At 36.6% G+C, this 16,292-nt stretch overlaps 1 protein-coding gene across 9 annotated transcripts in view; it reads right to left on the bottom strand.

Moving 5' to 3' along the window:
* CCNT2 (cyclin T2) overlaps window positions 1-16,292 on the bottom strand; it is a 44,413-nt gene that overhangs the window by 27,556 nt on the left and 565 nt on the right. For 5 of the 9 annotated variants that reach the window (XR_003129148.3, XM_025430193.3, XM_025430209.3 and 2 more), the window contains one exon: window positions 15,697-15,778. Coding sequence is in view for 4 of the 9 variants with exons in the window: in XM_025430193.3 (XP_025285978.1) it covers window positions 15,697-15,778 (82 nt within the window). In the remaining 5 variants the exon portion in view is untranslated. Of the gene's footprint in view, window positions 1-13,812; window positions 13,840-15,696; window positions 15,784-16,292 lie in introns of those variants that run through there. The other 4 variants (XM_025430183.3, XM_025430203.3, XM_035702358.2 and 1 more) reach the window with 3 other exon arrangements.

Below are 16,292 nucleotides of genomic sequence, written 5' to 3'. Positions count from 1 at the left end.
AAGAAAGCCATATCTGGGGGCATCACAATGCCAGATTTCAGGTTGTACTACAAAGCTGTGGTCATCAAGACAGTGTGGTACTGACACAAAAACAGACACATAGATCAATGGAACAGAATAGAGAACCCAGAAGTGGACCCTGAACTTTATGGGCAACTAATATTCGATAAAGGAGGAAAGACTATCCATTGGAAGAAAGACAGTCTCTTCAATAAATGGTGCTGGGAAAATTGGACATCCACATGCAGAAGAATGAAACTAGACCACTCTCTTTCACCATACACAAAGATAAACTCAAAATAGATGAAAGATCTAAATGTGAGACAAGAATCCATCAAAATCCTAGAGAAGAACACAGGCAACACCCTTTTTGAACTCGGCCACAGTAACTTCTTGCAAGATACATCCACGAAGTCAAAAGAAACAAAAGCAAAAATGAACTATTGGGACTTCATCAAGATAAGAAGCTTTTGCACAGCAAAGGATACAGTCAACAAAACTAAAAGACAACCTACAGAATGGGAGAAGATACTTGCAAATGACGTATCAGATAAAGGGCTAGTTTCCAAGATCTATAAAGAACTTCTTAAACTCAACACCAAAGAAACAAACAATCCAATCATGAAATGGGCAAAAGACATGAACAGAAATCTCACAGAGGAAGACATAGACATGGCCAACACTCACATGAGAAAATGCTCTGCATCACTTGCCATCAGGGAAATACAAATCAAAACCATAATGAGATACCACCTCACACCAGTGAGAATGGGGAACATTAATAAGGCAGGAAACCACAAATGTTGGAGAGGATGCGGAGAAAAGGGAACCCTCTTACACTGTTGGTGGGAATGTGAACTGGTGCAGCCACTCTGGAAAACTGTGTGGAGGTTTCTCAAAGAGTTAAAAATCTACCTGCCCTACGACCCAGCAATTGCACTGTTGGGGATCGACCCCAAAGATACAGATGCAATGAAACGCCGGGACACCTGCACCCCGATGTTTCTAGCAGCAATGTCCACAATAGCCAAGCTGTGGAAGGAGCCTCGGTGTCCATCGACAGATGAATGGATAAAGAAGATGTGGTCTATGTATACAATGGAATATTACTCAGCCATTAGAAATGACAAATACCCACCATTTACTTCAACATGGATGGAACTGAAGGGTATTATGCGGAGTGAAGTAAGTCAATCGGAGTAGGACAAACATTTTATGCTCTCATTCATTTGGGGAATATAAATAATAGTGAAAGGGAATATAAGGAAAGGGAGAAGAAATGGGTAGGAAATATCAGAAAGGGAGACAGAACATAAAGACTCCTAACTCTGGGAAACGAACTAGGGGTGGTGGAAGGGGAGGAGGGCGGGGGGTGGGGGTGAATGGGTGACGGGCACTGAGGGGGGCACTTGACGGGATGAGCACTGGGTGTTATTCTGTATGTTGGTAAATTGAACACCAATAAAAAATAAATTTATTTAAAAAAATGCCTCATAGACCTAAAACTATAAAACTCTTAGAAGAAAACAAATCTCCATGATCAAGCAATGTTTTCTTTGACAGGACATCAAAGTACAAAGGACAGAAGAAAAATCCTAAAAAATGAAACTCATGTTTTATAGATGAAACCATTAGCAAAATGAAAAAGATAACCCATAGAAGGGGAAAAAATATTTGCAAATCCTATATCTGATAAGGGACTGACTGGTATCCAGAATATATGAAAAACTCTCAACAATTTAATAAAGAGACAATATAACGTAAAAAATGAGAAAGGGGACCCCTGGGTGGCTCAGTGGTTGAGCATCTGCCTTCGGCTCAGGGCATGATCATGGAGTTCTGGAATCAAGTCCCACATCTGGCTCCCTGCATGGAGCCTGCTTCTCCCTTTGCTTGTGTTTCTGTCTCTTTCTGTGTCTCTCATGAATAAATAAAATCTTTAAAAAAATAAAAATAAAAAATGAGAAAGGTAGAGGGGCTCTAGGGTGGCTCAGTCAGTTAAGCATCCAACCTGATCTCAGGGTCATGAGTTCAAGTTCTGCCTGGCATGTAGCCTATTTTTTTTTCCCAAAGGGACAGAGATAAACATTTCTCCAAAGAAGTTACTACAAATGGCCAATAAACACATGAAAAGATGCTTAATAACACTAGTCATTATGGAAATACAAATCAAAGCCACAATAAGACAATACTTTATACTCCTAAGGCTGCCCATAAAATGGTTACAATAATTTTTTTTACAATAATAATTTAAAAAAGACATACAGAAATTAACAAATGGGAAATATGTGGAGAAAGTAGAACCCTTAAAACACTGCTTGTTGGGAGGGTAAAATGGTGCAGCTATTTTGGAAAACTGTGGTTAACTCCTCAAAATGTTTTTTAAAAAGCTTTCCAAGAGGGATGCCTGGGTGGTTCAGCAGTTGAGCATCTGCCTTTGGTTCAGGTGGTGATCCTGGGATCCGGGATCGAGTTCTGTATCGGGCTCCCCGCAGGTAGCCTGCTTCTCCCTACGCCTGTGTCTCTCATGAATAAAATAAATAAAATCTCAAAACAAACAAACAAAGCTTTCCAAGATTACTGAGGTCTAGAGTTACTATACAACCCAGCTATTTCACTCCTAGGTATATACCCAAGAGAAACAAAAATCTAAGTCCACACAAAAACTTGTGCAGGAATGTTCACAGCAGCATTATTCACAATAGCCAAAAAGTGGGAAATACCCCAAATGTTTATCAATTGATAAATAAGATGAGGTATAGCCACATGATGGATGGAATGTTGTTTAAGCAGGAAAAAGGAATGAAGGTTTGATGCATGCTACACCATGGATGGATCTTGCAAACATTATGATAAACGAAAGACCACATTACATAATTTCATTTACATGCAATGTATAAAAAAGCAAATCTATTGAGAGATCGAGAATGGCTGTCTATATCTGAAAGGGGGAGAGAAATCAGTGAACTGCTAATTAGTACAGTTTCTTTTTTGGGGTGACGAGATTATTATAAACTTAGATTGTGAATGATAGCCATACAACTCTATAAATATACCCATTAAGTTGTGCATTCTGAATAGGTGAATTTTAGGGTCCATGAATGATCTCAATAAAGCTTTTACTTATACATATATTTTAAAGATTTTATCCATTTATTCATGAGAGACAGAGAGAGAGAGGCAAAGACATAGGCAGAGGAAGAAGCAGGTTCCTCACAGGCAGCCTGATGTGGGACTTGATCCCTGGGCTCAGGATCACGCCCAGAGTCAAAGGCAGATGCTCAACCACTGAGCCACTGGGTGTGTCCCTAAAGCTTTTTAAAAATTTAAAAAATTTTTTATTTTTTAAAGATTTTATTTATTTATTCATGAGAGACACAGAGAAAGGCAGAGACACAGGCAGAGGGAGGAGAAGCAGGCTCTATGCAGGAGCCCAATTCAGGACTCGATCCTGGAACTCCAGGATCATGTCCTGAGCCGAAGGCAGATGCTCAACCACTGAGCTACCAAAGCGTCCCTAAAGCTTTTTTTCAAAAATAAGCTTAAGTCGAAGACATCCCCCTTTAAATTATTTCCAACAAGGAAATTTCTAGGAAACCAAAAAGTTAATCATAGTACAACCAAACACTGGTAAATGACATTCATGTTAACCCTGTATCACTTTATAGCATATTTGTTAATTTAAAAGTAAAATCATGTGTCTGTTTAGAAGGTATACTAAAAATCATTTCTTAAACATTTAACTTAAAAAAAAAAGATTTTATTTATTTGAAAGAGAATGAGAGTGAGATCACAAGGAGAGGGGCAGAGGGAGAGGTAGACTCTCCATTGAGAGAGGAGCTCAATTGTAGGACTTGATCCCAAGATTTGGATCATGACCTGAGCTGAAGGCAGACACTCTGAGCCACCTAGGTACCCACAACATTGAACTCTGACATTAAAATTATGTAATTATTTCAGAAAACATTTAACAAAAATAATCTGAACAGATGTTAAAGTTTACATAAAGTGAACCATACTGTTAATTCAAACAGCTACTCCTATTAGTCATTCTAAACAGATATTACTGAGGTAGAGCAATACAAACAATCTAAAAATTCTAAGGATGTGTGGAGCTTATAAAAATTCACTTATCTTTTCTGAATCAATGTACCATTTAGACTACCCCCCAAAACCTCACAACTTCCTTTCCTTACTCAAAGCTATTTTTTTCCAAAGCATGAAACTACTCAATCTCATGATCTCAAGATTTTTTAGAAAAGAACCATCATCATTATTGTTTCAACTTCTAAACGAGCCCTCTATTTAAAATTAGCTTGAATGTGCAAATTTCTTCATAGAATAAATTACTACAGTGTGAATTCCCAAAGTAATCTTGTTGACAGATAAAAATGTCTATATTTTTCATTAGTTAACTGGTTTTACTTTTGAGTTTATAGCCCAAATCAACACCGTCAAATAGAAATGTAATGTGAGCCACGAATGTAATTAAAAATTTCCCAGGAACTATGTTAACAGTAAAGAAATGAAATTAACCACGTCTAGTTGATGGCTGTATGATTAGTAGAGGTTTAAACCCACAATTCGCATTCTGAAGAAAAAACATTATCAAAATGATATGAAATAGACAGAAATATATTAAATGTTCATAAGGCTATTTTGTGATGCCAAATTGATTACTGTTCCTAGTCACTCCCACAGTAGAAAGACAATTTTTTTCCTCTTTTACAAGAATGTAAGTTCCTTAGGAAAAATACTGTAATTTATTTATAAAAAAATTCATACCTTCTTTGCACACTGTCACATAACATGCATCAATGTTTGTGGAATAACTTGTCACGTAAACACAGAGTATCATATAACAAAGTAAAAGTCATTAAAGTTGTAATACTTAAACATTTTAATGCTCAACAAGTAGGTGAACTTCTACAGTCCTCATTTTTTTTATATCAGACTCAAATAATTTAGAGAAACTTTTACATGCTTTCTCATAAATCCGAACATATATGGAATACTTAACAGCCTTATATCTAGAGCTGTAATTTAGTTAAGAATAAAATTTTAAATTTATGTCCCAAACTACTTGTAGAGTGGGTAAGATTTCGATCATTTCCTCCATTGTGGAATATATAGCAATTTGATTTTCCCTTAAAAAAATTACAATACCCAGTTTTAACCACTAAAAACATCTTCAGAATTCCTGTTCTGCCTTCAAAGTTCATTTATAAACTATGTGGTCTTTACACAGAGACCTCTATTTTTTAGCTAATGCAAAAACTCAATGCCTATCTCTTAATGTAAAAATCTGCTCTATGGTTCTAATGTAAACATCATAATTGGTTTAGATATACTACATTACCTAACTGTATAAAATGCTTTCTTATTTCTGAGACAAATGATCTAAAGCTACCACAGAAATATATGAACTATCAAGACTGACATAAAATGCATGTGTGTGTGTGCGTGTGTAGAAAAGATTTGATTTGAACCTTTTACAATCATCTAATTTGGGAGGGAGGAAGAAGCTACCTCACAGAGTTTATAAAGACTTCTATAACATACAGCCCAATACACTACATCAGACAACGTCCCTGTAATTAGGCAAAGTGCCATGTTTCAAAAGAACATTGAAGTTTTGTGGGAGAACTTTCTAGAGTTCTTTTCAGAATTAATTTACAAAAAAACAATCAAGAATATCACATATACTTTTTAGGTCTATTGATAAAGTGTCTCTAGATGGATCACGTTTCTTTCTTTCTTTCTTTCTTTTTTTTTTTTTTAAGATTTTATTTATTCATTCATGAGACACACACACACACACACACACACACACACACACACACACAAGTGGAGGCAGAGGCAGAGGGAGAAGCAGGCTCCATGCAGGGAGTCCAATGTGGGACTGGATCCTGGGATCATGCCCTGAGCTTAAAGACGCTCAACTGCTGAGCCACCCAGGTGTCCTGGATCATGTTCCTTCTTCAACAGAAAGAAGTTCAAGTGACTTAATTATCCTAAAAAAAAAAATATCTTTATCTTCTTAGAAGGACTTCAACCTATAAAGGGGAGTTGTCTCCTCAACAATGTGGGGGTTGGTAATGCCACTCCCCCCAACAATACACATGTAACTTGTGACTCTCCCAAAACTTTACTAGTAGCCTACTGTTGCCTGGAAGTCTTACTGGTAACATAGTCAACACACTAAGTGTATGCATTATATACTGTAGTCTCACAATATCTCATTTTTCTCAAATTTTTAGTATTTCTAGGCTATGTGGTTTGTCACTGAGGTGTTTTTTTTTTCCACATTGCTGCAATCTCCAAAAATTTTCCCAATATATTTATTGAAAAAAAAATCTGTGTATAAATGGATCCATGGAGTTCAAACCCAAGGGTCAACTGTACATTTAGATGACAGTCTACTTCCATTTGGGAATTAGTGTATCTTCTCTTAAAGTGGCCGAGAATTACCTTTCAAAGTCTTATTTGAAGACTTCTGAGAAGATAGTGGCAGAGGTGGTAACCAAATCCCCAGAGTAAAGCAGAGTAACAAGGAAACAAAAGGAAAAGCCCATGGATATTTATAACCAAACTACCTGGCAAATACAAATAGGTTAAGGACAAAACTGGCAAATATGTAGCCACAATACCTACCCAGTATCAGCATCTATGCAACAAGAAGCAAAGGAAAGTAATGAGGCACTTGCTGGACTTGATAAAAGAGCCCCAAAGTAGACCACAGACATCAACTGGAAATCATGGTGTGACAATTGGGGAACAGTAGCTGAATTTGAGAGGAATTTTGTCAAGTCCAATTTTGTCCAGAGGCCTAGAGTAGGGCTTAAGGGGTTGAAGCTAACTTCTACATACTTTTCAAATTGATCTTCTAAGGTTCTTTTCCAGAACTCCACACTGAAGAGAAACTTTTGAGAACCAAAGCAGAACTGGCAGGATAGGAAGAAGGCAAAGAGAAGATAAAAATGAGGGAGGGGAACACAGCCAGGGAACCTCAGAAAGCAAGCTATTATTTCTGTATATGTAATTGAAAAGTATTAAGGCCATACAAAGATACTGTAAGGAAAAATGGAAGAGTTAGCCCTAAGCAACAAAATCACACTAGAAAGAATTGCTCCAAAAAAATAAAATAAAATAAAATAAAAACAAAAAAACCCAACAAATGGTATTGGGAAAATTGGATATCCATATGCAAAAGAATGAAATCATACCCTTAGCTCTTACCATATACAAAAATGAAATCACAATGTATTGGTGACCTAAATAATAAGAACTGAACTTATAAAATTCTTAGAAGAAAACGAGAAAAGCTCCATGATGGGTTTGACAGTTTCTTGGAAATGACACCAAAAGCACAAGAAAAAAATAAGTAGACTGGGTTTTATTAAAATCAAAAACTTTTGTGCATCAAAAAAGTGAAAAGACAGACCATGGAATGAAAGAAAATATTTGCACATTACGTATTTGATAAGAGAGTAATATCCAGAATATATAAGAAACTCCTATAACTTAAGAAAAAATAAAAAATAAAAAAATAGATGAAAGACTGGTTAGACATTTCCCCAAAGAAAATATACCAATTGCCAGTAACTACATGAAAAGATGCTAAACCTATTACTAGTCATCAGAGAAAGGCAAATTAAAACTACAAGTTACCACCTTCACATTCACTAGGATGGCTATTATCAGAAAACCAGAAAGAGCAAGTGTTGGTGAGCACATGGAGAACTTGGAACCCTTGTGTGATGCTAATGCAAATATAAGATACTACTATTGCTGTGGAAAACAGTATGGCAATTCCTCAAAAAAAAAAAAAAAAAAAAAAAAAAATTAAACATGGAATCACAGTGTGATCCAGTAATTTCACTTTTGGGTATACCGAAGGGTTGAAAGCAAGGACTTAAGCAGATTTTTGTAAACTCACTTTCACAGCAGTGTTATTTGCAATAACCAAAAGATAAAAGGAATCCAACTGTGGTTCATACATAGAATGGAGTAACATTCAGCCTTAAAAAGGAAATTCTGACACATATTATGGATATGTGGATACTGAATGGAGTAACATTCAGCCTTAAAAAGGAAATTCTGACACATATCCATCCACACATGGATGAATCTTGAAAACATTATGCTAAGTGAAATAAAACACATACACAAAAAGGACAAATATTGTACAATTCCACTTAAATGAAAATCATAGACTAAATAGAATGGTGGTTACCCGGGGCTGGAGAAGGGGAGAATGTGGAGTTTGTTTAATGAGCAGAATTTCAATTTGAAAAGATAAAAAAGTACTAGAAATAGATAGTGGTGATATTTGCACAACAATGTGAATGCACTTAATGCCACTGAATTGTACTCTTAAATATGGTTAAAATAATAAATTTCCATGTTATATATATTTTACTACAATAAAAAAAATTAAAACAGTAACACACCTCCAAGAGACACTAAGGATTCAAAACACAAAAGTAAAAAAGATATGAAGTCACATATTGAAAGATCACATCACACACCTGAGTATATATAAACCCAGAACAATCAACATCATGATATACTGTAGTAAAATTACTGGATTATAAAGGAAAAAAAAAGTCCTTTGGCCCTAAGAAAACTAGATCACTACTAGTAGTAGTGCTTTATGCCAGGAAAAAAGGTGTTATATATTTAAGATACCTAAAAAAAAGAAAGTGTGAGCCAAGAATTTTATACACAGCAAAATTGACCTTGAGTATAAAGGTCACAGATAAACTATTATCAACATGCAAAGATTCAGAGAATATTGTTTTCATGATCTTCAAGAGAACTTCAAACAATCAAAATAACTAGAGACTTCAACAGAAGCACTGGTAGTGAACAAAAATAGTTACTTGTAGAACTAAGATTAAATAAGGATTAAAAGGGAGTGTTTTTTTAAAATTTTTATTTATTTATGATAGTCACACAGAAAGAGAGAGAGAGAGAGAGAGAGAGAGGCAGAGACATAGGCAGAGGGAGAAGCAGGCTCCATGCACCGGGAGCCCGACGTGGGATTCAATCCCGGGTCTCCAGGATCGCGCCCTGGGCCAAAGGCAGGCGCTAAACCGCTGTGCCACCCAGGGATCCCAAAAGGGAGTGTTTTGAGATAGTTACTTAAGATAACTTAGCCGTGGTACGACTTTAAAAACCAGGGGTGTGGGGCATCTGGGTGGCTCAGTGATTGAGTCTGCCTTTGGCTCAGGTTGTGATCCGGGGGCCCTGGGACTGAGCCCCTCATCAGGCTCCCTGTGGATGTCTCTCTCTGCCTATGTCTCTGCCTCTCTCTCTGTGTCTCTCATGAATAAATGAATAAAATCTTTAAAAAATAAATAAAAAATGAAAAACTAGGGGTGAAAGGAGATAGCAAAACAAAAACATTTTATTGTTCTCAGTAATTATACTGGTAGTGATAGTACTGCTCTTCTAAGACTTACTGGTGTAATGTGGGGTTAAGTTAATGAGTGATGATGGGTAATTTCTCTAATCCCACATTCTTAAGAGCTACAATTTTGGTGTGAAAGGTTATAGGAATGCACCACAGTAGAGGTTAAGTAAAAAATGCTGTTGCTATCTTGAATCAGCGAACTATTCAAATATTTAAAGTATACATTAAAAAAAATCTGGTTGGGACGCCTGGGTGGCTCAGTGATTGAACATCTGCCTTTGGCTCAGGGCGTGATCATGGAGTCCCAGGATCGAGTCCCAATCAGGCTTCCTGCATGGAGCCTGCTTCTCCCTCTGCCTCTTTGTCTCTGCCTCTCTCTCTCTCTTTGTGTCTCTCATGAATAAATAAGTAAAATCTTAAAAAAAAAATCTGGCTAATATATACTTCATATCACACATTTAACATGTAAATGAATAATAAACATTTAATATATCCTGTACATAGTAAATATATATTTGCCATACTATATATTTTCTCACTGTTCATTGCAGATGCCTAGAAATAAGACCAACAAAGTAACAATGCGTATCCCTAGTGTCTAGCTCATGTTTTTGAAATACCAATTCCTACTAAAAGAAAGTTTTCTTAAATGGCCATTCCAGATGTGGAGAAGAGAACTTAGAAAGATGAGCCTGGAACACCTTGCTGTAACAGATAGTGAGGAAGCTATCCAAGATTATTGGGGTACAGTTATTATATGGTCTGGCAATTCTACTCCTGCACCCAAGAGAAAAACCAAAACAAATGCCCACCCAGAAACTTACAAATAAATGTTCACAGGAGCAGTATAATAGCCAAAAAGTAGAAACAACTCAAATGGCCATCAACTGATGAATGAATATATAAAGTGTGGTATAACGGTAGTCCACAAGAAAAATATACTGATATAAGCTATAGCAGATAAATGTTAGCAACATTATGCAGTAAAGAGGTCAGTTACAAAGTACCATATATTGTATGATTCCACTTACAGGAAACGTCCAGAATAGGGTGGGGGGAAGAATGGGAGGAGATGGCCAAAGGGTGTAGGGATTCTTCCTGGGGTAATGAAAATTTCTAAAATTGACACACAACTTTGTGAATACACTTAAAAAACCCCACTACACTGTATACTTTCAACAGATGAAATGTATATGAATATTTCAACAAAGGTGGTAAATGTAGGGTGAGAATCATGTATTCATCCTGCCTTTCTCCTATGAACTGTACAACCGGGTATCTAGTAGATGAATCACAGCATTGCATTATAAAAATATTCCAATTAATAAGTGAAGGAATGATAGAGTACCACAATGAAGGAAAGGGATCTAGGCATTGAATATCAATTAACAGGTGCTAACATCATACAGCGACAAGACATCAGGTGTCTAATTAGGTGTCTCACACCCGTAGTCTTGCCAAAGGGATCTAACCTGAGTCTGATGAAATTTCTAGATCCAACTGGCAATTCGCAGGGAATTCAAGAACAAAAGAACATGATAAACTGCAACATTAGTAGACAATCCACAACGTCCTTGGTTCCTCAACAGATAAAACGTAAGTGTAAGAAAGGGTTGGAGGAATAACTTGTATATTGAGAGACTTAAAAGAGTAGCCAAATTGTTATTAATGGGCAAAACTAAACTGTGGCATGTAGGAATGCGGGATTGGGTGGTAAAACTACACAGAAACCGAAGAAACAGATTACTATAAAAAGGACATAGGTTATTTTGTCAGGGAGGAAAGGGGCTGACCCAGGGATGGGGCACATGGTAAAGTTCTCTTTCTTGAGTTGCGGTTGGTTACAAGGTTTGCCTTATAATAATTCACTAAGTTATATACTTGGTGGTTTTATGTTTGTGCTGTATTTTACAATGACCGCCCCTTCACTTCATAAATGTACAGTTATGCTCTAGCAATAAAAGACACCAAATAGATGGACTACAACAGGATGTGAACAGGACCCAGAGAATAAGAGAGAAATTTAGAAGTCAAAGAATGGAGTTATCTTGGGAATGCTTCAGGAAGAGTTGAAACTGCACCTGTCTTAAAACCTGACAGATCACTGTCACATGAAAAGCGAAGAGACTGCACAATCTGGAAAAAGAGTGATGCACAATGCATAGATACTAAGACTGAGTGAGCTATGTCTAAAAGGGGAATTTGGAGCCCAATTCAAAAGAGGACTTCTAACAACTGTAAGCCAAACCAAAACAAACTTTTTTTTGTGCAAAGATATATACATATAGGCTTGCCAAAGCAAAAGTATTTCTGAAAAGGCACACAAAAACTGTTAACAGCACAGGTTCTAGGGCAGTGGGTTTACACATTCAAGTTGGAGGGAGATTGATGATATCCCTCTTTCAACCATTTTCATTTACCATATGCCTATATTAGTTTCCAAAAATAAAACATTTAAAGCTTGCCTATGTGGAGAGAATGTGTATGTGGAGAAAAATGTATAAGGATTTACTCAACAGACCTGTGAACAATAAGATTTGATCCATCGTATTGACAAATAGCTGCTACATTATCTACTTTAGGTGAAGTAATGATGACACAACAGTGAGTAAAACCAAAAAAGAAACAAACAAAACCCTGTCCTTACATCGTTTACCTTCTAGTCTGAATGTTGTGTTGGGGGACATTTTTACATTTAACTTCATTTACATTACTACATTTGAGAGAAATTTAGGGCTTACACAATAAAAATATAAACAAAATCCTTTAGCTAACCAATGTTTTTCACAAGAAGCAATCATGTATGACAATTTTAGCATAAATAAGCACAATTAGTGTAAACTGGATAAAATCTACTTTTAAAAAAGTCTTGAATAAATTTCTTTTGCAAAGACTATTCTTAAAAATTATATTGGTAGATGCTATATTATCAAAGAACTGGGGATCCCTGGGTGGCTCAGCAGTTTGGTGCCTGCCTTTGGCCCAGGGCCTGATCCTGGAGACCCGGGATCGAGTCCCACATCGGGCTCCCTCATGGAGCCTGCTTCTCCCTCTGCCTGTGTCTCTGCCTCTCTCTCTGGGTCTTTCATGAATATATAAATAAAATCTTAAAAAAAAAAAAAAAAAAAAAGAACAGAGACTATGGGCATTTCTGTAGATAGATACAAGAACAGCTTTCCTCATTTAAGTCTTTCTAGGGGAAGAAAGGAATGTGAATTTTCAAAAGAAATCTACTAGCCAATAGTCAAGTCAAATGAGAAAGAGTACAGAGACTGTAAGCAAAAAGTGGTAATCAAATTTTAGTCCAAGCAAAAATACAAGTTTGGTTATGTACAGTAGCTGACTCATAATGTAACTTAGATGTATAAAACAAAATGTAAATATGACTTAGATGATGCATTCTTAAAATTACAGTCATTCCTTAAAATCATCAGTCCTAAATATTGTCCTTAACTGTGTACTCTTGGAACCTTAGCATAAATACAATACATTAAATAAGAACTACAATACATTTAAATCTGGAATATTCTTATACAGCTGCCGCTCAAAAAGAGGCAATGGGACTAAGGAAACTTAAGAGAAGATTAAAATGACCATGTGATTTTGAGAAGTGCTATGAGAATAGACCCTGACCACCAAAACCAGAAAACAGTATGCTCTTTACAACCTGATCTTAAGAGAATTCATTAGAATTGGAATTAATATAAGAAAAAAATGCATCATGAACTTGACTAACCAAATTAATGAACAGAGTTTCTAAGAGAAACTGGGTCAATATTTATTCTAAGACTGACACTAAAGAGGACGTCTTCCCACAGTATATAACTTGGGGAGGCACTGTTGGCACCAGGGCTTTTATTCTTTACTAGATTTATCTTGAGTTTGATGCTGCAAGGCCATTCTTTAATTACTAACCCCAATTACATAAACCTCACTGCATCCAGTGAGCAAAGGGTAGACTTATCTCGGTTTATATAAAAGTCATTTACTGCTGATAGTGATCCAACCCTCCAAGAGATAATCACAGTAAAACTCAACGATAAAAGACTGTTTCTGGGTTACCAACACATCTTGACACTGATTTTATTCTTAAACAGTAGCACTTAAATTTTAGGGGATATTTTACTTCTAATCAATGTGGGAAAATACAATGAATCCACATAAACATTAAACATTTTAATATAATTACGCATGGCATTTATTATAAAGCTAGATATAGTTTGTTACTAGCATCTTAAAATTTAAGCTTGTTAGGGTTTAATTTGCTGAATGGTGTTCAGTTTACTTTGTGGTAAAATACATGCTCTTTGTAGTTTACTATGACATTCCATTATAACCCTACAAGAAAAATTTTCCCAATGATGTGGGGAAGTATGAATTTAAAAGTGACTCACATTCAATTTGAGACCACCCCCTTCACCCTAAAAGAATAGGGAAAAAAAAAAGATAAAAGAGTGAGGCTGTGCAATTGATGCAAGTGCACCAATACAAATATTAAAACCACTTTTGATAAAATAGCAAAGGTAAAAAAGACAACAGTTAGAATATGAAGGGTGCAATGTTACTTTTTCAAATAGAAATTAACATCAGATTTCAATTATCCTGTTAGTAACACTTTAATGTAAAATGCTGAAGTTTACCTTCGTACATTTTAAGACATTAAATGGGGTTATAAAAATACTTTGGTTTTTTTATTGAATGATGGCATTTAATAGTGAAAGAATGCAAGTGACCTGGACTTCACTAGTCAATTTAAAGTTAAAGCTGTGAATTTTGGCTATAAGCAAGATCTGTTTTAAAGCACACCACCTAGGCCATAGAGACAAATTATGAAAGAGGGAGGGTTCAAAAAGAGAAGTATAGTCTTGTGATGAGATCATTTACTGGAGGTAGAAAAGTAAGCCTGTTTGAGCAGATGGGACATCTGTAGCCACATCAAGATTCTCCAGAACTATTTTGACTTGTGATTTCTACCAGCATTATCCAAGGCTACTTAAGGAAAGTCACATTTATATTAGTATTGGTTAGTTTACAACTGCCTTTGGAGCCAATTTATATAAAAATATATTTCTCTCAATCTAAATATTGTCAAAGGGGCTTCCTCTCTCTTCCATAACACTATCACTGACCTTCTAAGTGCGCAAGAAATAACTAGGAAAATGGAAACGGAACAAGAATCCTGTAGCTTTAAATGAGAAAGAGAAGAAAAGGAGGCTGCAGGAAACCAAAACATCTTATGATCAGAAGAGATTAAAATAGGAATCAATCTAAGCTACGGAAGCTGGTCCTTCCAATTAGAAAAAAATATTTTAAGGACCTTTTCAAAGACTGTTTTCTTAGCAAAAAGGTCCTAATGACCATCTACAAATAGCATAAAGTCTTCCTTCCATGGTCCTTTTTTTTTTTCTACACACACCTTTCAGAATAGCATTCTAAAAACAGCTGTGATAAAAAAAGAGCAAAAAATATAGCGACAATTACAACAGAGTTAAATGTTTCTATATGGGCAATTTTCTGTTAACGGATGCAACAAGGTATGTATGTTACTCTGAGAAGAACTGACACCAAACTCCTACCTTTCACAACGTAAAATAAAAAATTCAACTAAATGGTATTAACTCAATTCTTCCAGATTTACAAGTTACGTTCTTATTCTTGGAGGATAAGTTTTACTTCAAAACTGATTACACACATACACACCTCTTAAACTGTATGTTTGAAGTAATATTTTATGTCTAAGTCACCAAAAAATAGAAGCAGACAACTAATGCTGTAATAAATAGGAACGCTGACACCTTGAGAAACTGTTAGCAAACGAGGTATTTCTGCTAGACATTTAACTTTCAAAGGGTCATTTAAAAACAATGTTACAATTAAGCCCAATTCACAGTATTTGAAACAGAGGAGTCCAACGCATTTAACATGTACAACAGAATAACTAGGCCAAAATACAATGTCCGTTACTGTTTGAACTTACTCAAAAGTACAAAATTTAAACGAATACCGATTAACAGCTCTTTGAGTAAATAAACGTTTATTATCTTTTATTAGCTCAAAAACCTGGCAAAGCCTAACACAGTGCCCCGCAGCTTGTCATCATTAAAAAAACAAACCAGAAATATTTTGCATTTCAAGCAAAATGCTTATCACGCGGTTTACCTTCACTATTAATTTGGAGCACTAAATCCAACAGTAAAATCCACGACCAACTTTTCTGTGCGTATCCGTTTACCTCAACACTTGGCTATGGTAAACACAAACAATAAAAGGGTACTTACATTTCTATTGAATTTGGTGAAAGAATGGTGCATATAGAACCTGTGCATATAAACAATCGCAGTGTTTATTGTAAGCTGAGAGCTGGAACGTAACATTGAGGAAACATCCGAGAAAAAAAAAACCAAGATCCCATTTCCAAAAACGATTCTGATGGAAAATTCCCGATCTACGGTGTTTTTCCAACGCTTACCCTTCGCTCCGAACCAAGCCCAACACTACATACACAAAAAACAAAAGCCCGCGGGGGTGGGGGTGGGGGTGGGGATGGTGGTGGGGGCGGTAGGCTCGACGCCAACAGCAACACTCAGCGCTGAGCCTTTCACTCCAATATTGCTATTAAGCAAGCCCAGGAAGGACTTCTCAATGGCTGTGACTGAGTAAACTCCACATCAGACAGTTGAAACGCGCGCGCGCACAGAACCACGCCGAGAACATAAAGACCTCCAGGGAGCTCCCAAGGTACGAGACCCGCCATCACACCGGCGAGGCGCGGCCAGGCGAGGCGAGGCGCGGCCGCGGAGGACGCTCGAGCCTCGCGGCCCGGCTGGCCCTCCTGCCTCTCCACCCCTCCTTCTCCGACCTCGGGCGGCCACCC

This window comes from Canis lupus, chromosome 19 (genome assembly GCF_003254725.2).
Source record: "Canis lupus dingo isolate Sandy chromosome 19, ASM325472v2, whole genome shotgun sequence".
Lineage (NCBI taxonomy): Eukaryota > Metazoa > Chordata > Mammalia > Carnivora > Canidae > Canis > Canis lupus.
This window is presented reverse-complemented; position numbering and strand designations above follow the sequence as displayed.